At 51.0% G+C, this 23,813-nt stretch overlaps 2 protein-coding genes and 1 pseudogene across 2 annotated transcripts; 2 read left to right on the forward strand and 1 right to left on the reverse strand.

Annotated features, from left to right (window-relative positions):
* The first annotated feature begins 4,935 nt into the window (after positions 1-4,935).
* On the forward strand, positions 4,936-6,139 carry LOC137847513 (olfactory receptor 14A16-like). The gene has a single exon (XM_068665777.1). It carries the CDS (start codon positions 4,936-4,938, stop codon positions 5,893-5,895), a length of 960 nt encoding a protein of 319 aa, XP_068521878.1. The 3' UTR covers positions 5,896-6,139.
* A 7,798-nt stretch (positions 6,140-13,937) lies between these two features.
* LOC137847514 (olfactory receptor 14J1-like) lies at positions 13,938-14,768 on the reverse strand (annotated as a pseudogene).
* A 76-nt stretch (positions 14,769-14,844) lies between these two features.
* Positions 14,845-22,583, forward strand: LOC137847515 (olfactory receptor 14A16-like). Its single transcript, XM_068665778.1, has 2 exons — positions 14,845-14,909; positions 21,569-22,583. Exons 1-2 carry the CDS (start codon positions 14,845-14,847, stop codon positions 22,581-22,583), a joined length of 1,080 nt encoding a protein of 359 aa, XP_068521879.1.
* Positions 22,584-23,813: the final 1,230 nt, after the last annotated feature.

Consider the following 23,813-nt stretch of genomic DNA (forward strand, 5'->3'; position numbering starts at 1 on the left):
AGGTGCGTGTGTCGATCTGCTCGAGGGTAGGAAGGCTCTGCAGGAGGATCTGGATAGGCTGCACCGATGGGCTGAGGTCAACTGTATGAAGTTCAACAAGGCCAAGTGCCGGGTCCTGCACCTGGGGCGCAATAACCCCAAGCAGAGCTACAGGCTGGGAGATGAGTGGTTGGAGAGCTGCCAGGCAGAGAAGGACCTGGGAGTGATAGTTGATAGTCGGCTGAATATGAGCCAGCAGTGTGCTCAGGTGGCCAAGAAGGCCAACGGCATCCTGGCTTGTATCAGAAACAGTGTGACCAGCAGGGCTAGGGAGGTGATTGTCCCCCTGTACTCGGCTCTGGTGAGGCCGCACCTCGAGTACTGTGTTCAGTTTTGGGCCCCTCGCTACAAGAAGGACATCGAGGTGCTTGAGCGGGTCCAAAGAAGGGCGACGAAGCTGGTGAGGGGCCTGGAGAGCAAGTCCTACGAGGAGCGGCTGAAGGAGCTGGGCTTGTTCAGCCTGGAGAAGAGGAGGCTCAGGGGTGACCTTATTGCTCTGTATAAGTACATTAAAGGAGGCTGTAGTGAGGTGGGGGTTGGCCTGTTCTCCCATGTGCCTGGTGACAGGACGAGGGGGAATGGGCTAAAGTTACGCCAGGGGAGTTTTAGGTTAGATGTTAGGAAGAATTTCTTTACTGAAAGGGTTGTTAGGCACTGGAACGGGCTGCCCAGGGAGGTGGTGGAGTCACCATCCCTGGAAGTCTTCAAAAGACGTTTAGATGTAGAACTTAGGGATATGGTTTAGTGGGGACTGTTAGTGTTAGGTCAGAGGTTGGACTCGATGATCTTGAGGGCTCTTCCAACCTAGAGATTCTGTAATTCTGTAATCTCTTTTCCTCTGGGGAGGGGTTGTGATGGGGTAGTGTGGAAGAGATCACCTGTGTAGCACGGTAAATCCACCACAGTAGGGGTATGTGAAAGGTTCAGAACTAGGGCCATGGCATTCAAGAGATGGCATCTCAGCACCCAGGACATGCTCTGCCAGCTTGGCCACACAAATGGGAATGAAGAGAGATTCCCCTGAATGAGAGCAGTAGAAGAGGATTGATTTCCAGAAGAGGCTTGATTTCCAACACAGGCATTTCTGGTGCACTCCTGAGAAGCCAGTGGGAGCTGCAGGCCACACCAGGCCCTGGGACACTGGCCATCTTTCCACACAGAGCCAGATTCCAAAGAGGCACCAGCTCCCAGGGACACCTGGCCCTGGATTGTCCCCCATAGCAAGGAGGCATTCCTAGAGAAGCCCTAGGGATAAGGGCATCCCTAGCATCCGGAACCAGGAGTCCTGGCTGCCACATTGTCCCCGGAGCTCAGAGGGACACTCAGGCAGGGCTCTCAGAGCAGCCAACAGCCTTGTCCAGCCTCCCCCCAAAGCCCAGGACTGACAGCTCCTGGGCCACGAAGGGGCTGCTGACACCCTTACCTTTGGGGGAGAGCTGCAGGAGCACTGGAAACAGGGAAGTCAGGACAGAGGAGATGGTCACCCATCCATCCAGCAGCCCTCCATCTCACTTGCTGCTGGCCCTCAGTTCAGGACAAGGGATGCCTGCCCTGGCTCCTCAACCACAGCTCCTCTGCAAGGTGCCCCTGCTCCTCCGCCCGTCAGCGAGGGTCGCCCAGTGCAAGCTTGCTGCCTGCTGACCCCACTCCTGGCCACAGAAGGACAGCGCTGGGGAGCACCCAAGCAGTGCCCAGCAGGGACCAGGCCTTGCAGGGAAGTGCCGGCACTGCCGCTGCTCCAGTCACGATATCCTGGTGATGCAGTGTATCCCCCTGTGACATCAGCCCGTGTCATTTAAAGTCCTATTAGTTCAGCAGCAAGGAGACAGGACAGCTCGCGAGAATTATGAGAGATTTCCCTTCTTGTCCTGAGAAATTCTCACCTCCCTTCTGCCCAGTTCTTTTCCACAGGATCCTGACAAATCCACCAGGAACATGTCCAAATGGTGACAAAGGCCATGGAATATAGGAAGTGGCTGCTCCTGGGATGCAGCAGCCCCTCAGTGTGCCTGAATTCCTCTTCACTGCATGTCACTCACTAGTGACATGCAGTGAAGTAGGATGCAGTGAAGTAGGATGTGTTATATGGAGGGAATTCCAGTGCATGCCAGGGCCTTCCTTCCCAGATATCACACGGGGCTCTGAGATTTCAGAAGGCCTCAGCACCATCCCCTGGTCTGCCATGCAGGAGGCAGAGGTGGTACACGAGGGAATGGCAAACGTATTCGCTGTTTATCATTCCTGCTTCTCTATTCTGAAGAATCTACCCCCATCCAGCACAGCACCCCAAGCTGAGGGATCTGTCCCCCCACACCTCAGCAGCTCTTCCATCAATGTCCCAGCCCTGTGACAGCAGGCGGGGATCCAGCTCCTCCTGCCTGTGCCCCAGGCTGAGGGCACTGGGGCACATCTGGGCTGCAGCACCTCAGCTGTGGCACAAGGGCCAAACTCAGACTTGTCCCAGACCTTGTGCCAAGAGCCTGGGCATGATGAGGCTTTCCTTCAGAACAGACACCAGCTGCTGTGGATGGCAGATGGCCCCAGGAGGATCTGAGCAGCTCTTTCCTGTCCTCTATTTCCATTAATTAGCTGTAGTGGCTCAGTTATCAGCAATAGTGAGATATCTCACATTCAGGTACCTATGTTGAGGACACCTCAATGGAGGCCAGAGGAATCAAGCCCCTGTGGGTATGAGGAATGCCAGGGGGAATATGAACAGCCAACTACTCCAGCACACTGCTGTCAAGAAGAGTGTGTACCCATGTGAGGGAAGGAACTCCAGGGATTCCTTCAGGCTGCTTTCCCAGCAGGTTCCCCTGCAGCCCCAAGGCCATGTGCAGGGAGCCTGGTGGGGGGCAGAGCAAGGGAGGCCTTGGGCTGGGCCTCTGCTGCTGAGCTGGGCCGGGCTCCTGGGCCCAAGGGGAGCTCCTGGCAAACGGGCAGCGCTGCAGAGAGACAGCTCTGCCCAGGAGCAGCTCCTCTGCACAGTGCAGCAGGGCTGGGGGCACTGCCTGCAGCTGTACTGGGAAGGGGAGAGAAGGGAGAGATGTTTAAGACTGTGTGGAGTGTTAGAAAGCTGAGAATACACTGGAGGAGCAATTCTAGCAACCTTTACATGGTAAGTTTAAGTGCAGTGCACTGCACTGGAATGTTCTGGAGGTGTCCTAGACCTGGATTGTCCCAGAGCAGATCAGTCTGGAGACACTGCATGTTTATTTCTTGCAGAGAAGCACAATATCCATAGCAGGGCTGTGAGCTGCAGGGTCAGTGTCCAGGCCCTGACGGCTCCCTTATCATGGGCTGGCTACAGGCTGTGAAGCCGGGGGTGCAGGCAGGGGTGTCCAGGGCTGTGGTGCAGAGCAGGGTCCCTGCTGTGCCCCAGGGGCTGTGTGCCGGGGCAGGGCCTCTGCCTCCTGCCAGGCTCAGCACTCAGCCTGCCCGGGGAGCTGCCCAGGGCGCTGCGGGGAGAAGCTGCGGGTGGAAGGAGTCCCCCTGGCAGGGCAGGGTCCTGTTGCTGGTGGGAGACTGCTGCCTGGGTCAGCCTGCTCACAGCTCCACAGCACACCAAGGCATTTTCAAAGGGAACTTCACTATCATATTTCTTTAGCCTCTGCTTTCAGTTTTCTCTTCTTCATCCTTGTGGAATTGAAAATAGAGGCTTTTTTTTTTTTTTTTCTAAGATACTAAGATTCCTAAGCCTTCACGAGGAGCATTCCAAGAACTGTAACAAGTCCCTTTACTGCCCATAGTAAGCTCCATTACCACCTGTGCAGTGTCAGCAGGGTCTGTGTGCCCTGGGCTCTAGGACGTGCCCCCAGCGAGCTGCCCCTGGGCAGAGCCCTGCTGCCAGGAGGTGTCTGCAGGGCAGAGCTGAGCACCCAGTGGGTGGGATGGGGGCTGTGAGCTGCATGCAGGAGGTGTGGGGACAGAGACCCAGCTGCAGGCAGGGACAGCTGCAGGCAGCAGAGCCATGGGCAGGGAATGGCAGGACAGTGCTAACAGAATAGTCTGGCACCTCTCTGTCTGCCCTCTAGCTCACAGGATTGAGGACGTGACTCATAACCTCAGCAGCAGGACCTCCCTCACAACAGACCCTTCTGAGTTCCTGTTGGTCCCTCGCCTTGCCTCCCCTGGCAGAAGCCCTGTGCCATTCCTCTCCTTGGAGCTGCAGCTGCTGTTCTTGCTTTATGGCTCCCTGCAGATCTGGCTTTCAGCTGCAACTCAAGCACTGACCCTCTGGGTCTCACCACGCAGATATTTGCGTAGGAGGAAGGTGCCCAGAGTTCCCCTTCTAACCTGCAGGGCTCTGGGCAATGCATCAGGGACAGAGCTGCATCTTTCTTCCAATTTCACAATCCTTGAGCAGCTCAGTGTCGGAAACTTGGCTGAGCACTAGATGAGTCTGTCTGAGACCAGGGTAGATGGACAGACTGGCTATCCTCACTGCACTAAGGACAGTCATTTTGCTTGTCAAGAGCTCACCTGGTATACCTTACAAAAGCCAGTATTTTCTACCCTCTAAAAATACTTCTGAGTGAGACACAACTGGAACAAAGTAAATCACAAGTACTGTTCATCAGTAAAGAGTGTCGACAGTGGAAATGCTGTGAAGTCCACATATATCAGAGAGAGACTTAATCAGAGATCACTCCTGGTTTCTTTTTATGTAGAGCTGTAGGAGAGGTCTGTATCCTCTAGCAACCACAGAAGAGACCGCTGCTCCCAGGGCCACATTCCTCCAGCACCAACCAGACCTCAAGCAAGGGAGCAAAAGAAATGCCTCAGAAAGGGGAAAGTCACTGTAGGGGTATTTGGACGGGAAGATAAATAGGTTTCCTCTCCTAATGATCACTGTCTTTTCTTCCTTGGGTAGTCCCCTTTGTCCAGGAGGATCAGATGTCCAACAGCAGCTTCATCACCGAGTTCCTCCTCTTGCAATTTGCAGACACACGGGAGCTGCAGCTCCTGCACTTCGTGCTCTTCCTGGGCATCTACCTGGCTGCCCTCCTGGGCAACGGCCTCATCCTCACCGCCGTAGCCTGTGACCACCGCCTCCACACCCCCATGTACTTCTTCCTCCTCACCCTCGCCCTCCTCGACCTGGGCTGCATCTCCACCACTGTCCCCAAAGCCATGGCCAATTCCCTTCATGATACCAGGGCCATTTCCTATGCAGGATGTGCTGCACAGGTCTTTCTTTTTTCCTTTCTGATGTCAGCAGAGTATTTTATTCTCACTATCATGGCCTACGACCGCTATGCTGCCATCTGCAAGCCCCTGCACTACAGAAGCCTCCTGGGCAGCAGAGCTTGTGCCCAGATGGCAGCAGCTGCCTGGGGCAGTGGGGTTCTCTATGCTCTGCTGCACACTGCCAATACATTTTCCCTGCCCCTCTGCCAAGACAATGCTGTGGAACAATTCTTCTGTGAGATCCCCCAGATCCTGAAGATCTCCTGCTCACACTCCTACCTGAGGAGTTTTTGGGTGCTTGTGGTTGGTGTCTGGTTAGCGTCCGTGTGCTTTGTTTTCATTCTTTTTTCTTATGTTCAGATCTTCAGGGCTGTGCTGAGGATGCCTTCAGAGAAGGGGCGACACAAAGCCTTTTCCACATGCCTCCCTCACCTGTTTGTGGTCTCCCTGTTTATCAGCACTGGCTTTTTTGCTTACCTGAAGCCCCCCTCCATCTCCTCTCCATCCCTGAACCTGGTGATGGCAGTTCTGTACTCGGTGATGCCTCCAACATTGAACCCCCTCATCTACAGCATGAGAAACAGGGAGCTCAAGTGGGCTATTAGGAAAGTGATTTCATGGATGTTTCTGAATAGAGACAAATTTCCCCTCTTTTTCCAGAAATGACTTAACTTGGTACCTCCCCTCAATCCTGGTCCATCTTTCATTGTCAATATTGTTATTGTTCTCTTTGGTATCATTTGATTTATTATGCTCTTAGAGTAATATCTCTTTTTCACCCTACTTCTGCTGAGGATTGACACTTCTCTGTTTGCTCTTGAGTCTCTACAAATATGTGTCCAACAGAAGGTCAGAGCTGACTCTTACATAGTATCTGCAAAATAAAATGGGATCTCCACAGTGCACTGTCTGAAGGCTTAGCTGTTTTTTCAAGGTTGTTACCAAGCTTTCCAGAAACTTGTGCCACTTTCCGTCACCTATCAGACACTTTCCATCATGTGTCAGTGGTCATAGTCCTCCAAAGAGGTTCCGGGTGAGTCGTGACTTGCAAATGTGATGCCCATCTCTAAGAAACGTCATAAGGGGGACCCAGGAAACTACAGGGCTGTCAGCCTGACCTTGGTGCCAGGAAAGGTGATGGGACAGGTCATCTTGAATGCAATCATGCAGCATATGCGGGACCACCAGGGAATCATGCCCAGTCAGTATGGGTTCAGGAAAGGCAAGACGTGTCTGGGGGATGAGGGAAAGCCTGTTGACATAGTCTACCTAGATTTCAGCAAGGCCCTTGCCATTTGGTAATTCAGACACCATTGCCTACATCATCTGGTCCTTTAACAGGCAGGAGAGGTCGACATGTCACAGATTTGCTCTGTGCAAGGAGTGAAGTGTTGCATGAAATCTCCAGGGGAGGGAGTGTTTTGTGGTAACTGGGCTCCATGCAGGACAGAAAATCATCATTTTATGGCTGTAGGCCCAAGTTAGGCTAAAGACCTGAGCTGGGCTGTACGCCCACTGCCTCCAATTTTTTTAACCATTTCAAACATTTCTCTTCAATCAGCACACTTCAATCATCTGAAATGATTGAACACTACTAATACAATATTTGAGTTGTCCCATGACATTTTTTTTTCCCTTGGAAGTTTATTACAGCAAGAGAAAAAATACCAATCTTCCCCTGTACTTGCATTGCCAGAACTCTGTCTCTTATGCACTGCATTTCATCTCCCCAATCTTTCTGGTATTTCCACCTGGCTTTATGAAACAAACCATGTTGGAAGTCTCTTTTCCAGCATAGTATCTGGACATGTGCACTCCCCATTCTTCTCCAGATTCCCCTCCCCTCACTCTTAGATCATTCAGATAACTCTCACCTGCACAGTTGGTTCTCAGAACCTGGGGGATCTTCAACCATGCCCATATTTCACTTTTCTATCTCATCATCCCAATACCAATACTGTAATGGCATTTCTAGTCATCATTTCCTACCCATGTCAAACATTTCTTGAATAGTCATTCCTTGTGGAAGGTGCACCTCATCAGAGGCAACTTGGATTTGGCTCACTGTTGAGGACTATGGGGTTTGCTTGTTTGTAGTTAAATGTTAATAACAACGACATCAAAAATTGCCTGTGTGCAGCCAGTTGTCTGAGGAAAGGAGGTGGGACTTGGAGAAAAGATGCTGTAACATCCCTCTGTGGACTTCAGTGGAGAAGTCTGGTGTAAGGAAAAGTGATGCAAGTCCCAGGTGGCTGATGAGAGAAGTGGTGGGGATGGAGAGCTGAGCAGCACGGTTGTCCATACAGTCTAGGACTGCAAGGGACTGCTTTTCCACCCATACAGACCTCCTTAGGAGGCACATTGAATCCATGACAACTAGAGAATGATGCTATCAGTTCTTCTGAAAACTCTAAACTAATGTAAAATGATGTTAAATAAAGAAAATTCTCTTAGAAATTTGGTCATTGAAAACTTTCTCTTTAAACTGCATTCTTGAAAACTCACTAATTAACTGTGTAAGTCTGAAAGACCGGATGAAAATGGCTGAATGGTAATGAGCCCCATGGTGAATTTGGTGCTGAGTCCATGGACCTCAGGTAGTGAGAAGAGAATGATGTAACTGCAGGAGAAGTAAAAGTCAGAAGGAAACTTTGAAGTGTCTGGGAGTATTAATGGGCCCCAGTGAGGGTCAATACTGATAAGGCCTCCCCATGGACTTAGAGCAGACAATTGGAGGCCATGAGTGCAGGTAGGCAAAGGCACTGGGCAGGAGACTCTGATGCTGAGTAAAGGCCTTGGTTTGTTTGGTGAAGCAGAAAGGTCAAGCCCTGGCCCCCAGCCCCTGGGCAGGGAGGTCCTGTCCCTCACCCATGGCTCAGGGCTCTTCCTGGGGCAGTGGGATGTGGGGTGTGTAATGCTGTGTGAAGGACAATGCTACGACACCTGCTGGCCTTCCCACTGGGTTGCAAGGAGGCAACAAGGTCCCATTGTCATGAGCACAGCATCTGTCCTCATGAGCCTCAGTAGCAGAGACAACTGCCATAGCCAGGGGGACAAAGACCATGGTGCTGTTGGGGCCTTGCAGCCTTGCCAGTGCACTCGGTCTTCTCCACCACAGGCTGTACTGCACTGTCCAATTCTTGCCCTGTTCTCCCTACTGGCTGTAGGCACGCACTTCACTTCTCCCCCTTGCTCTCATCCAGGCATTTTCTTACTTTCACTGGTATCTGCCCACCCTCCCTGGCTGTCCTTTGAAACACAGTGGCACGGGCTGACCACAGACTCTTTCTGGGTGATGTCAGGCACCACAGCACTACCTTTTCAGTGACATTTCCTCCTCTTCATTCCCACTCTTCACCTGCCAAGCAGCACTTTGTCCCACTTTTGACTCTCTCCTGCTATTTCCCACCACCAGAGAATCCTCACCAGGATCTTCCAAGACACATGCCTCCTGCTGGCCTTCCAGTTTCTCAGATGGACGTAACCAAGTTGTGTGCCCATTCCTGTCCCACCATGTACTCAGGCAGAAGGGACTTGAAAACCCACACCCAAGGTCTCTTCCTGCATGGGGCCTGTCAGGCTCTCAGACAGAGGGCATCTCACAACCAGTGTGCCAAGCAGGTGCCTTCTGCTGCCTTATCAGGGATGCTGGCCGGTGTAAGTAGAAAAGCACAGATGTCAGCCAGGAGGCAAGGGCTGACACAGCAGATGCTTCAGGAAGCAGTCACCTCATAGGCCCTGTCCCCAGCCATGTTACTGCTGCTGGCCTGTGTGCTCCAGAGTCAGAGGTGAGCTGATGGCTCCAATGGATTTGAAGTTTCTGATGCGGTTGCTCAATGGCTCCTCTGTGCTTGTCACCATCCAGAAAGGTTCTGAAAGTGTGCTCCATCCTGTAGTTTGAGTTAATAATGACATTCAGCAGTGTTGGCCCAAGTGCTGATCATTGAGGGATGCTGCCAGGAACTGCCTGACAGGAGAACTTTGCAGCACGGATGACACCTGGGCCTGATTGTCCAGCCAAATTCCCACCCACAGCCTCATCCATTTGATAAGTCCACATAGCACCAATCAGGCTATGAGGAGTCTCTGAGAGACAAAGTCACAGGCCAAGGTGCAGGTAGACAGCGTCCCTTTCTTTCCCCTCCCCTATGGGTTCAGCAATCCTGTTTTTGTCCTTCAAGTGCCTGGAGGTAGCTGTGGAGAACATCTCCCATCACCTTCTGAGGGACTGAGATGAGGCTGACCAGCCTTAATTCTTTCCACACATTCTTTTTTTCCTCTTCTGGAAGACAGGTTTGATGTCATTGCAAGTCTCCAGAAAGCTTTCTGGTCCCTCTGGCACATTTGCTGACACAGTCCAGGAAGGCAGGGGAGGGTGATGCAGGAGACAGGCAAGCACACACAAGACTTTCCCTTGCACACCCAAAGGCAAGGCATTGCAGTGGTTGTGGTATCCCTCTGGCTCCTGCTGCCTCTCCCAGATGCTGGAGGCACCTCAGCCCCGCAGTGCATTTCTCTGCTCTGCACTCATCTGAGATGCCCCACAGCATGAGGAATGGACACAGGCTGAGGGCATTTGTGCTCACTCAGGTTTGGCTAAGTACATGCACAAAATGTACACACTGAAGCCTCATCTGTGCAAGGCACGTAGGTGGACTTCTGACTGATCCATTCTGTGTCCTTCTGTGGAGGAACAAAACAACCTCTCTGAGCTGGGTTGAGAGCCAAAAAAGTCACCCAAGAAGTAACCAGGACAATATCCAGCCCTTGTTCTGTACCGTTTATATAATGACAGGTCCCAGACTTTCCAATAAGTCTTCATTAATCAGCACCCCACAATTAAAACACAGATATCATTCCCTTAGTCTATGGGCCACCTCTCTGAAATCTTCATAAAATGTTCAAGGAGTCCATTTAGTCCATGAATTGGGTTCTATCTGTTGTTGTGGCCCCACAGGACAGGAGAAGACTTATGTTACATGGAGTGACAGGGCACCAATGCCAGCTCAGGTTAGGTCACTGCTGCACTTGCACTACTTCTTGTGAGGCTCCTCTGCCATTGGTTCGAGTGGTACCTCCTACAGAACATGGCTGTGTGGTTCTTATCTGTCTGCTGGGTTAAACCACAGCACAGACCAGGCTGTAGAATCTGACATTGCAACGAGCTCCTCCCCTCACCCCTGCTCCAGCCTGGGCTTGTCCACAGGCCACAGTCCTTTAGAGATGTACCTGTTCCAACACATTGTTATTTACGAGCCACAGTCCCTTCAGAGCTTTACCTACTGTGTCATGGAATTACCAGCGGCCACGGATGCTTGCAGGTGTGCCTTCAGAGGTGTGCACTTACCCATGGGCCAAATTCACTTCACAGGCGTACCTGATCTAGTGTGGCCTTTTCCATTCCAGAAGCATGACTTGGAGTTCTGGCCTGCAATGTAGAGATTCAATACAAAAACAATTCAAGCAAATGTGGGTCTGGGACATACATGTATTGGCTGAGAGAGGACCATTAGGATCAGGCATTGGAAGAAGCCTGATTAGTTGTGGGGAAACCACAGGTATTGGTAAATCCTCAGAATACACAGGGTTGCATTTCAAGCCACAGCCAGTAAGGATGGAGAGAACTGAACTGAGAATGTGAGCGTATGGTAAAAGTCTGCAGGGATGCAAGCACAGGTAGAGGAAAATGTAGGACAGGCTGTGGAGGGGGATGACAAAGGGCCATTTTGGGGCTGGAGCCCCCCCAGTGGAACTGATGGCCTCAGGGCTACAGCTGCATCCTCTTCCACTAAGGCCCACCAGAGGACACTGGTCCCTTACAGCCCCAGGGCCTTGTTACCTCCTCAACAACACAGAGCCTGGCAACTGTCCTACCAGTGCCCTACACTTGGAATTGCACACCCCACATCACACTGCCCCTGCCAGAGCCCTGAGCAGCCCAGGAAGTGCAGGATCCCTCTTCCCAGGGGATGTGCTCAGGCCTTGGCCATCCTCCTTGGTTGAACACATCAAGGGCTTTCTGAGCCACCTCCCCACTTGATTTGTCACCTGTAAACAGTGCCTCTGATTTCCTCCTCCACCATCTCCCAGGGACAGGCACCTTGTCTGGTTATTTTTCTCGTGGTTTCTTCTGGGATGGCCCTCATCGGGGTTGGCCAACACCCTCAAACATTTGGGGGCTTGCTTCTGTCCTTTACTGCTTCAGACTTGCTTCAGGATCTGCAGTTCAGGAACTTGGCAGCAGAGGGCGAATCAACATGCAAAACTCCCTCACAAGCCAAGGCTCTGGGCATAATTCTCCTGAAGTCTTCAATTCTTATGGGGTTCATTAGGGAGATGTCAGGAGTCTTCTTAAAGGGACAGACTTCAAGAATAAGAATAATACAAAGTATAGGAAAGGATTTCTTCCTTGTGTTGTTTCTTTAGTTGTCTGCCAACAGAGAAAGTAATATCAACAATCTCCAACTGGTATTGATCCTGAATGTCTGCTAAGGGACTCTGAGCCTGTAGGGAAATCAAGACCCTTTCTGCCAGGCACTCTATGCACAGTCTTCATCCCTACTCCTCAGCCTCACACTTTCTCTCATCAGCCTCCTGGGACTGACACAGCTGCGATAAGCTCAGATTTTTCCACAAGCATTGCATCGGAATGTTTTCCAGGCCCTTGGCACCAATTCCCAGCTGCTTTCCTTGGAGAATGAGCTACTTGCAGGCACTAAAGGTAATGTCTTAATTGACAGCAATGAAAAATAAAAGGCACGGTCCAGTAAGAAATAAAAGACACTCTTCAGCTCCATATTAAACCCATATTACCTCCACTTAGCCCAATTTCCACAATGGAAAACCTTAAAGAAGTGGAAAATATATATTTTTTTGTGTCAGGCACAGACTTCAAGGCCACTAAAACCACTCCTTTCCCAGGACTTCATTTCCTGATATTCTCTTTTTGCACTCAGAGAGTCATATGCTGAAATCCGGAGCTCTCTTGATTTACAGAAGGAAGACAAGAGACAAAAACAAATGAAATACTGGTGTCTGTCGTGTTTTCAGCCGTTCTTCCTACAACAAGGAGAGTATTGGAAATTCTGAGAGAATTTCTCCAGCTTCCTGATGCAAGACGCTGGGCTGGATCTTAGGGCTGAGGAACATTTTTTGAGGCTCCCAAAGGCACAGGAAAGTAAAAGGGGCATTAGTATGCTATGGATATGCTCCTTTTTCCTGTGGAGCATACAAAGGCATCCAGCTATGGACAGGTTCAAGGAGAGGGCTTGTCCTTCCTGCAGTCACCGCTGCATTCCAGTCCTTGGGGTGGACCCAAGCTGAGGACTTGCTGATGAGTTTTGGGACGAAGTTCAGCATGCAGGTTGGGGAAGACTGTCTCATAGACATGTGCTGGACACCGACAGGGGAACAGCAGCAAACTGATATGGCTTCTGGGACATGTTTCCATCAGTGAAAGCCCTGACACAGGGCACAGGCATAGTTTTGATGCCACCCAACTGGAAAGATGGTTGCATTAAGGGCTGGAGAATATAGGGCACCAACCAGTTCTTCTTCAGCCACTTCCTAGGCTTGGCAAAGCACCAGGAAACCATGGACTTGTGGCTCTGCATCATAAGGAGCATAGAATCTTAGAATTATTAAGGTTGCAAAAGACCTCCAAGATCTTCTGGTCCAACCATCCCCCTACCACCAATATCACCCACTAAACCATGTTCCTAAGTACTACATCCAACCTTTCCCTCTGCACAGCTTTCAGGCCAGTCTGCCCCAAGCCTGTAGCATTGCATGGGGTTGTTGTGGCCAAAGGGCAGGATGCAGCACTTACCCATGGTGAACCTCATCCCACTGGCCTCTACACATCAATCCAGCCTGTCCAGGTCCCTCTGCTTGGCCTTCCTACCCTCTGGCAGATCGACGCTTCCCTCCACCTTGGTGTCATCTGCAAACGTACTGGGGGTGTACTCAATTGACTCAACCAAATCGTCAATAAAGATGTTAAAGAGGATGGACCTCAACACCAGCCCCTGAGAAACACGACTCGTGACTGGTCACCAGCTGGATTTCGCTCCGTTCAACACTACTGTCTGGGCCCGGCCACCCAGCCAGTTTTTAACCCAGCAAAGCGTGTACCTGTCCAAGCCATGGGCTGCCAGCTTCTCCAGGACAATACTGTCAAAGGCCTTGCTGAAGTCTAGGTAGACTATGTCAGCAGGCTTTCCCTCATCCCCCAGGCTGGTGATAGGAGGAGATGAGGTTGGTCAGGCAGGACTTGCCTTTCTTGAACCCATACTGACTGGGCATGATTCCCTGGTGGTCCCGCATATGCTGCATGATTGCATTCAAGATGACCTGTCCCATCACCTTTCCTGGCACCAAGGTCAGGCTGACAGCCCTGTAGTTTCCTGGGTCCATCTTATGACGTTTCTTAGAGATGGGCATCACATTTGCAAGTCTCTACTCACCCGGAACCTCTCTAGATGACCATGATCACTGACACATGATGGAAAGTGTCTGATAGGTGACGGAAAGAGGCACAAGTTTCTGGAAAGCTTGGTAACAACCTTGAAAAAACAGCTAAGCCTTCAGACAGTGCACTGTGGAGATCCCATTTTATTTTGCAGATACTATGTAAGAGTCAGCTCCGACCTTCTGTTGGACACATATCTGTAGAGACTGAAGAGCAGAGAAGTGTCAATCCTCAGCAGAAGTAGGGTGAAAAAGAGATATTACTCTAAGAGCATAATAAATCAAATGATACCAAAGAGAACAATAACAATATTGACAATGAAAGATGGACCAGGATTGAGGGGAGGTACCAAGTTAAGTCATTTCTGGAAAAAAGAGGGGAAATTTGTCTCTATTCAGAAGCATCCATGAAATCACTTTCCTAATAGCCCACTTGAGCTCCCTGTTTCTCATGCTGTAGATGAGGGGGTTCAATGTTGGAGGCATCACTGAGTACAGAACTGCCATCACCAGGTTCAGGGAAGGAGAGGACATGGAGGGGGGCTTCAGGTAGACAAAAAGGGCAGTGCTGATAAACAGGGAGACTACAAACAGGTGAGGGAGGCATGTGGAAAAGGCTTTGTGTTGCCCCTGCTCTGAGGGCATCCTCAGCACAGCCCTGAAGATCTACACATAGGACAGCATGATGAATACAAAACACACCAAAAAAAACAACAATACTAAACATGAGGAGCCCAATTTCCCCTATGTAGGAGTCAGAACAAGAGAGCTTGAAGATCTGAACATAAGAAAAAAGAATGAAAACAAAGCACACGGATGCTAACCAGACACCCAAAAACTACTCAGGTAGGAGATCTTGAGGATCTGCGGGATCTCACAGAAGAACTGGTCCATGGCATTGCCTTGGCAGAGGGGAAGTGAAAATGTATTGGCTGTGTGCAGCAGAGCATAGAGGTATAGAGAAGCCCACTGCCCCAGGCAGCTGCTACCATCTGGGCACAAGCTCTGCTGCCCAGGAGGGTCCTGTAGTGCAGAGGCTTGCAGATGGCAGCATAGCGGTCGTAGCCCATGACAGTGAGAATAAAATACTCTGCTGACATCAGAAAGGGAAAAAGAAAGACCTGTGCAGCACATCCTGCATAGCAAATGGCCCTGGTGTTCCAGAGGGAATTGGCCATGGCTTTGGGGATAGTGGTGGAGATGGCTCCTAGGTCAAGGAGGGCAAGGGTGAGGAGGAAGAAGTACATGGGGGTGTGGAGGCGGTGGTCGCAGGCTACGGCGGTGAGGATGAGGCCGTTGCCCAGGAGGGCAGCCAGGTAGATGCCCAGGAAGAACACGAAGTGCAGGAGCTGCAGCTCACGCATGTCTGCGAATGCCAGGAGGAGGAACTCGTTGACGGAGCTGTTGTTGGGCATTTGCTAGTTCTAGGCATGGGGTCCTGGCCACAGAGGTAAAAGGCAGTAAGGAAGTACAACAGAATTATCTGATAAGAACTAATTCAGTTTCAGAGTATTAATCATATATTTTGCAGGTCCCTTTCTTGAGTTGTGACTGATGCTGCCTGAGGGTGACCCTGGGAGTAGGACATTCTACTGTGGGCAGTGTTGTAGTCAGTCCTCACCTATAATAATAAGGAAAGGGGAATGTGGTAATCACAAATAAAATTCACTCCTCATATCAGGTTATTATCCACGTTGGCTTTCCAAATTCACCCAACTGCAGAGCAGGGCTCTCTGGATTTAATTTCTCTATACGGTCATTCCTGCTCCACTCCAAGTGAAACCTTGTGGCTCCACAGAGACAAATGGACTGTCCCTTTAGTGCAGAGTGTTCCTTCAGAGGGGACAGCCAGTCTGTCCATAAAGGCTGCTCTCTTCTGCTGGCATTTCTATGAGCTGTGGGATAATTACACTCACATGTTCATCTGAAAAGGAGCAGGGCACTGCTGAATCCATGCTCAAAACGCACATCTCCAGCCCCTTCATCCTGTCCGCATACTCCCTGTGGTGTAAATGCCTAAAGTAACTAGGAAAATAAAACTAACGTTCGCATTTTTAAGGAAAAGGTACAGCATTGAAGAGGCTTTCAGGGTGGGGCATAACTGCATTATCTGAGCGTTCCCTAGGCTCCCAACCTTAGATGCTATCGTGCTGGGGAAACTTGGTGTGCTAGCCCTAAGGAACAGCACGGAGCGTGGAGTGGAGTGGAGACACCACGGGTAGGCTCTGTAATCAGGTGGGGCCTCGACTGTTCTTGTGCACAAGCTGCACTTTTTGCCACCCTGAGCCAAAGACCTGTCATGTTTTGACAAATGCTGTACCCTAGTGTACTTTTTTCTCATTATAATATCATTATAATACCAAAGCACACCTCCATCCCAAAAGCTACCCGCCTCCAAGGTGCGACCACCCCTCACTGAGCATGCACTCTGAATTTCTCGGAGCCTATTACTTTAAACGGAGACGGGAAAACTTTACACCAATCATAACTAAGATATGCTTGACTAGAGCCACTCAAGCGCCACCTAGAAGATAGAAAATAATATAAATTGGCCCAAGAGAGAGGGGATGTTAGGGATGTTAGGGATGATAAGATCACCCGTATGGTGGACCAAGGGAAACCAGCTGATGTGATTTTTTTGGACTTCAGCAAGGCTTTTGACACGGTTTCCCATAGGATCCTACTGGACAAAATGTCCACCATACAGCTAAATAAAAACATCATACGATGGGTGAGCAATTGGCTAATGGGCAGGGCCCAAAGAGTTATGGTGAATGGGGCTGCGTCAGGCTGGCGGGTGGTCACCAGTGGGGTCCCTCAAGGCTCCATTTTAGGGCCGGTACTTTTCAATATTTTTATAAACGATCTGGATGTAGGAATAGAAGGCATTTTGAGCAAGTTTGCTGATGACACCAAACTTGGAGGAGTTGTGGACTCGAATGAGGGTGGAAAGGCCTTGCAGAGGGATCTGGATAGGTTGGAGAGCTGGGCGATCACCAACCGCATGAAGTTCAATAAGAACAAGTGCCGGGTCCTGCACCTGGGACGGGGAAACCCTGGCTGCACGTACAGACTGGGCGATGAGACGCTGGAGAGCAGCCTAGAAGAGAGGGATCTGGGGGTGGTGGTAGACAGCAAGTTGAATATGAGCCAGCAGTGTGCCCTGGCAGCCAGGAGGGCCAACCGTGTCCTGGGGTGCATCAAGCACGGCATCGCTAGTAGGTCGAGGGAGGTGATTGTCCCGCTCTACTCTGCGCTGGTGTGGCCTCACCTCGAGTACTGTGTGCAGTTCTGGGCACCACAGTATAAAAAGGACATGAAACTGTTGGAGAGTGTCCAGAGGAGGGCTACGAAGATGGTGAAAGGCCTGGAGGGGAAGACGTACGAGGAACGGCTGAGGGCACTGGGCCTGTTCAGCCTGGAGAAGAGGAGGCTGAGGGGAGACCTCATCGCAGTCTACAACTTCCTCGTAAGGGGGTGTCGAGAGGCAGGAGACCTTTTCTCCATTAACAATCAGCGACAGGACCCGCGGGAACGGGGTTAAGCTGAGGCAGGGGAAGTTTAGGCTTGACATCAGGAGGAAGTTCTTCACAGAGAGAGTGGTTGCACACTGGAACAGGCTCCCCAGGGAAGTGGTCACTGCACCGAGCCTGACTGAATTTAAGAAGAGATTGGACTGTGCACTTAGTCACATGGTCTGAACTTTTGGGTAGACCTGTGCGGTGTCAAGAGTTGGACTTCATGATCCTTAAGGGTCCCTTCCAACTCAGGATATTCTATGATTCTATGATTCTAAGATACCACCGTCAGGGGAGATACCATCCCGAGGAAATACAACATCCTTAGGACCTCCTGACTCCTGGGATCAGTCAACTGGCTGAGCCTCTCTTCCCCCCCCCCATTGGGATGCCTTTGGGTGAGATCTGAATACTTGCTTATAAATCTCTATAGAGTCTTTGACCCTTTTAATGTGTTTATTTCTAGGGTGCTCACCTGTAACATCTGTAACACCTGTAACATCTATAACACCTGTGTATTTCATGCATACTAGCTTGCTTTCGCAGACAGTTACTATCATTGGCAATCCAAAAGAACCTGATTATCTGTTGCTGTAATAAACCATACTTGATTGCATTGTGATAGCTCTCATTAAGTGCAACTAGGATGAGGGTGGTTATCCGTGATAGTTCAGTGTTCTGAATCTAACCAGACCCACAGATGGTTAATGTGTTTTTGGTGAATGTCTGACTGGTTCAGTACTCTGAATTCGACCGGGCCTGTAATAGTTAATCAGCTACACCCCTTAATGCGACAGGGAGCTGTGAGATGTGTGAAAAGATTTCAGCCATCATCTAGGCAAGCACATTGTCTCTTGGCTGCTCCAATACTGGGATAACAGGGTCGGTAGCCTCTAATTAGAGGGCAGGGAAGCCAAGCAACTGGGATTCCTCTCCAGGGAAGGGGGCATTGACAAAGCAATTGGAAAGGGGGCACAAATCCTCCCTCTCTTGAGATAATTCCTGTCACGTGTAAAGGAAAGGTATCCCTTCAAGGAAGATGTTGTATGTCACCCAGGCAAATGGACCACCAGGGAGAGAGGCAGCCCATATCTGATGGAATTGGCCATGCTGGAGGTGATTTATGGTGATTTATGCACATTCAACAGTTTCCTACCTTGCCCGGTGCCTCACAGGATCCTTCAGTTGTGGGGTTGCTGAGGGTCGAAGTGCCAGTAGCTACCCAAATGGTGCACCAGTGGCAATATGGCACCATCCAAGATTCCCTGATTCCCATATATATGCTGATTCATCAACTGCAGAGCCAAGGACTGATCAGCAAAATTTGTTCACCTTTAATAATCCCATAGCGTCAGTGCAAACATGTAATGGAGATCTGAGACTAACAGTGGAGTATTGTGTCTAGAATGAAGTCACACCAAGTTCAACAGATCGTCTATAGTCTTCTCTCCTTATAGTCTTAGCTCTAAGAGCAGTTAAATGATCTCTTACAACACCTGAATGCTGCTGTCTGATCCCTTCCTGGCATCATAAGGAGCCAGTACCTCCAGGCCAGAACACTCTCCCTGTAGCCTTGGATGAGGCCCCTAGGTCCCATGGACTATTAAGGGTGTAGTTTGCAAAGTAACCACTGATTTTATCCCCACCCACCACCTGTTGTACCCCTGCAAAGTCCTTCCTCAAGGAACAAAGAGCAGGGAGACCTGGCCGGTGAGAGCTGAGGCCCTGTGGAGATTTCTGAGACACAACAGCCATTACAGCCAAGGGTCACGTAGAAGAGAAATGGAAAAAGAGAACATTTAAAAGAGAACAGAATAGGTTTAGCTCTCCCTGTGACACATGACTCCTTTTGCTCTGCTGACAGCCTCTGCAGGCTGCTCTGAACATAAGGAGTAGGGACAGGTTCAGTTGTCCTACATGTGGCATCTTCTGCCATTTCAGCTGGCCCAAGGAATGCCCCATCAGACCAAAGGATCAACCTCAAATTTCAGCAGGTATTTCTATCCGAACAGCTCCTGCCTGTCCTCCATCTCCACTAAGGAGCTACTGTGGCTCAGTAATTCGCATGAAAGTGCCTATGTTGTGGACACCTGAACTGAGGCCTGAGGAATCCCAGATCCTATGGGAGGGAGCTGAGATCCTTTTCCAGCCCCAGAAATAACAACCAGCATGAGATGCCTTGACTGACTCTGCTGAATTAATTCCTTAAGTGGGGATGAAAGAGATCAGTCCCTGACCATGATTTCATGTCCAAAGTAATACTGGGACAAGAAGATGTGATTGTTACACTTAATTGGTATTCTGTAAGGAGAAATGACACTGGTGTGAAGAAGTGTGTGTGCCATGGGAGGGCTGGAGCCCCAGGGATTCTTTCAGGCTGTTTCCCAGCAGGTTCCCCTGCAGCCCCAGGGCCATGTGCAGGGAGCCTGGTGGGGGGCAGAGCAAGGGAGGCCTTGGGCTGGGCCTCTGCTGTTGAGCTGGGCCGGGCTCCTGGGCCCAAGGGGAGCTCCTGGCAAGCGGGCAGTGCTGCAGAGAGACAGCTCTGCCCAGGCGCAGCTCCTCCGCACAGCGCAGCAGGGCTGGGGGCACTGCCTGAGGCTGGCACTGGGAGGGGAGAGAAGGCAGACAGAGGTTTCGGCTTGCGTGAATTGGGGGATACTGAAAGCTCGATGGGGAATGAATGCTTGCAGTACATTACAGGGTACATCTGTGGCAGAAGGAAAATGCAGAAAGGCCGGGCCCTGAGTGCTCTCTTGTCAGAGGCTGGCAGCAGGCTCTGCAGCCAGGTTGCTGAAAGGGGAGGCCAGGGCTGTGGTGCAGAGCAGGGTCCCTGCTGTGCCCCAGGGGCTGTGTGCCGGGGCAGGGCCTCTGCCGCCTGCCAGGCTCAGCACTCAGCCTGCCCGGGGAGCTGCCCAGGGCGCTGCGGGGAGAAGCTGCGGGTGGAAGGAGCCCCCCGGCAGGGCAGGGTCCTGCTGCTGGCGGGAGGCTGCTGCCTGGGGCAGCCTGCTCCACAGCTCCACAGCACACCAAGGGAATTTCAAAGGGAACTTCACTCTCACCTTCCCTTAGCCTCTCCTTTCAGTTTTTCTTTTTGGTTCAGTGGAAATAAAAAGATATGATGCTATCCTAAAAAAGCCTGAGAGTCCTAAGGCATCCTAAGGAGGTTACAATGACTCCCAGTAAGTCCCTTCCTGCCCTTCAACCCCTAGAAACCTCCACCACCCCTTGCACAGTGTCAGCAGGGTTGGAGTGACCTGGTCTCTAGGACGTGCCTCCAGCAAGCAGCTCCTGGGCAGAGCCCTGCTGCCAGGAGGTGTCTGCAGGGCAGAGCTGAGCACCCAGCGGGTGGGATGGGGGCTGTGAGCTGCAGGCAGGAGGCGTGGGGACAGAGACACAGCTGCAGGCAGGGATAGCAGCAGGCAGCAGAGTCCTGGTCAGGGAGTGAGAGGGAGCTGCTCCAAGAAACAAGGAAAGGGGACTTTTGAAATTTCTCTGCCATCCCTGCACTGCTGCTGTCTTTCAAAGTACAGCCCTTGGTCTCTTCTGCTCCCCCAGCATGGACCACCAGAGATATTGGCATGGGAACTTGTTCATGATTCTCCTTTGGAGTCAGTGATGTAGGGGATAAGTCAGGTGCAGCTCAGAATGCTGCACGTTCCGTCATGCAGATACATGAATTGAGAAGCCTCCATGTCCTGTCATGACATGTAGGGCTGTATGTGGGGCTGTGAATGAGCTTACTCTGTCTTCAGGTCACATTGTTTTTAGCGCATTCAGAACTTTTCCTGCGAGAGTTCTGCTGGGCTTCAGGCTGTCCCCCTCCAGGGCACAGCTCTGCCATCGCAGCTCTGTGCTATCCATGGAGAAGACACCTGACTGCTAAGGGCGCGGAAATGCTGCTGGAAATCTCTGTGTGTTACCTGCAGTGATCCCTCAGTGTTCTTTGCTACACGTGGATAACTGAGACCATCCTCAACGCCACAGGAGAGATTTGCACTTGGAAACTGGATTCCTTTGCTCTGCGCAGTGTGCAGGCTCTTCTCTAAGGGAACACCTGGGTATGATGGTATCTTTGAGCTCAAAGCGGTGCCAGTCCAGGGCAGCTGTAACCAGGACTTTGGGACAGGATAGCTGCCCTTACTCTGCTCTAAGGGACAGAGCCCTTGCCTCTCAGGCAAGATTTCACTTGAGTGCAGCAGTAATGCCAAGGACTTCCAGAGTCCCTTGCTCCCAGTGGCACCCTCTGGTAGCAAAAACCAGAGCTCTACCAAGGAACGTGCAGCAGAGGTTTTCCTGAAAGGGAAGCAGCAGTTCTGAGGTTTAACAAGAAACAGAGTAGGTTTTGATCACAGGGCTGAGCCTAATATTTTGCTGTATTTCCCTCCTCAGACTGGTCCGCATGCCCACAGGAATCAAATGTCCAACAGCAGCTCCATCAGCGAGTTCCTCTTCCTGCCATTTGCAGACACACAGGAGCTGCAGCTCGCGCTCTTCCTGGGCATCTACCTGGCTGCCCTCCTGGGCAACGGCCTCATCCTCACCGCCGTAGCTTGCGACCACCGACTCCACACCCCCATGTACTTCTTCCTCCTCAACCTCGCCCTCCTTGACCTGGGCTGCATCTCCACCACTGTCCCCAAAGCCATGGCCAATTCCCTCTGGGACACCAGGGCCATTTCCTATGCAGGATGTGCTGCACAGGTCTTTCTGTTTGTCTTTTTGATGTCAGCAGAGTATTCTCTTCTCACCATCATGGCCTATGACTGCTACGTTGCCATCTGCAAACCCCTGCACTACGGGACCCTCCTGGACAACAGAGCTTGTGCCCAGATGGCAGCAGCTGCCTGGGGTTCTGCTTTTCTCAATGCTGTGCTGCACATTACCAATACATTTTCCCTGTCCCTCTGCCAAGGCAATGCTGTGGATCAGTTCTTCTGTGAAATCCCTCAAATCCTCAAGCTCTCCTGTTCACAGTCCTTCCTCAGTGAAGTTTGGGTTCTTGTAGGTAATCTTTTCATCGACTTTGGGTGTTTTGTATTCATTGTGCTCTCCTATGTACAGATCATCAGGGTCGTGCTGAGGATGCCCTCTGAGAAGGGCCGGCACAAAGCCTTCTCCATGTGCCTCCCTCACCTGGCTGTGGTCTCCCTGTTTCTCAGCACTGCCATGTTTACCTACCTGAAGCCCCTCTCCATCTCCTCCCCATCTCTGGACCTGGTGGTGGCAGTTCTGTACTCAGTGGTGCCCCCAGCAGTGAACCCCTTTATCTACAGCATGAGAAACCAGGAGCTGAAAGTTGCACTGAACAAAGTGATTTCATTGACATTTTTCACTGCTAGTAAACTTCTCATTTGTCTCCACAACTGACTCACAGTATATTCATGACAGTCCTGTGCATTTTATTATTGTTATTGTTATTGTTATTGTTATTGTTATTGTTATTGTTATTGTTATTGTTATTGTTATTGTTATTGTTATTATATTGTTGTTTTTTTTTTTTTTTAAGTACCATTGTGATGTTCTTACACACATTTGGCTTTGTCTCATTTAATCTGAAACATCAACCTGCTCTCTTTCTCTGTAGCCTGAATAAAATATGTGTGCCACTGGGACTGAGATGACTCCCTCATAGTGTCTTTTTGGTATGTTGGCTTCTACAGGCAAATGAGATGTCTGCAGTCTCCATGGAGAAAATGTTGAACCAGCAGGCACAGGGAAGGTGGGTCTGGAAAAGGATTCAAGTCATCCTCAGGCACAAGTGATTGGCACAAAGCTGCACCAGAGGCAGTTCAGACTGGACATTAGGAAACATTTCCTCACCGTGAGAATGTCAGACATGTGGTGGTTTTACTCAGGTGGGTACTCAAGCTCCACCACGGCCACACTCTCATTCCCCCTCCTCAAGTGGAAAGGGGGAGCAAATATGATGAAAAAGGCTCAAGGGTTGAGATAAGGACAGGGGGATCACTCAACAATTACCGTGATGGGCAAAACAGACTCAGAGTAGGGAGATAGTAAGTTTTATTGCCTATTACTAACAAGCTACAGAAGTGAGAAACACAGGAAAGAAACCAAAAATGCCTCCCCACCATCCACTCTCTTCCACCTCCTCCCCGAGTGGTGCAGGGGAATGAGGGAATGGGGGTTGTGGTCAGACTATAGCACTTTGTCTCCGCCGCTCCTTCTTGATCACTCCCGTCCCCGGTGCTGTGGGGTCCCTCCCATGGGATGCAGTCGTTGGTGAACTGATCTGGCGTGGGCTTCCCACAGGCAGCAGATCTTCCAGAACTGCTCCAGATATGGGTCCGTACCACAGGGTCCATCCCTCAGCACACTGCTCCAACCTGGGTCCCCCACGGGCAGCAGCTCCTGCCAGGTCACCTGCTCCTGCGTGGGCTCCTCTACACGGGCTACAGGTCCGGCCCAGAATCTGCTCCAGCAGGGGTCCTCCACATGCCACAGCCTCCATCAGTTCGAGTCCACCTGCTCCACTGTGGTCTCCTCCACATGCTGCAGTGTGGAACCCTGCTCCCCCATGGTACTCCATGGGCTTCAGGTGGACAGCCTGCTTGTACTGGGTCTGGCTGGAATGTTAAC

This window comes from Anas acuta, chromosome W (genome assembly GCF_963932015.1).
Source record: "Anas acuta chromosome W, bAnaAcu1.1, whole genome shotgun sequence".
Classification (NCBI taxonomy): Eukaryota; Metazoa; Chordata; class Aves; order Anseriformes; family Anatidae; genus Anas; species Anas acuta.

Excerpts from the sequence above, each read along its gene's own strand:
- LOC137847513 (XM_068665777.1), top strand. The coding sequence starts at position 4,936 with ATGTCCAACAGCAGCTTCATCACCGAGTTCCTCCTCTTGCAATTTGCA.
- LOC137847515 (XM_068665778.1), top strand. The coding sequence starts at position 14,845 with ATGGCCCTGGTGTTCCAGAGGGAATTGGCCATGGCTTTGGGGATAGTG. Across the intron at positions 14,910-21,568 it reads GTGGTGGAGATGGCTCCTAG|GGCTGAGCCTAATATTTTGC; the intron begins GTCAAGGAGGGC and ends TTTTGATCACAG.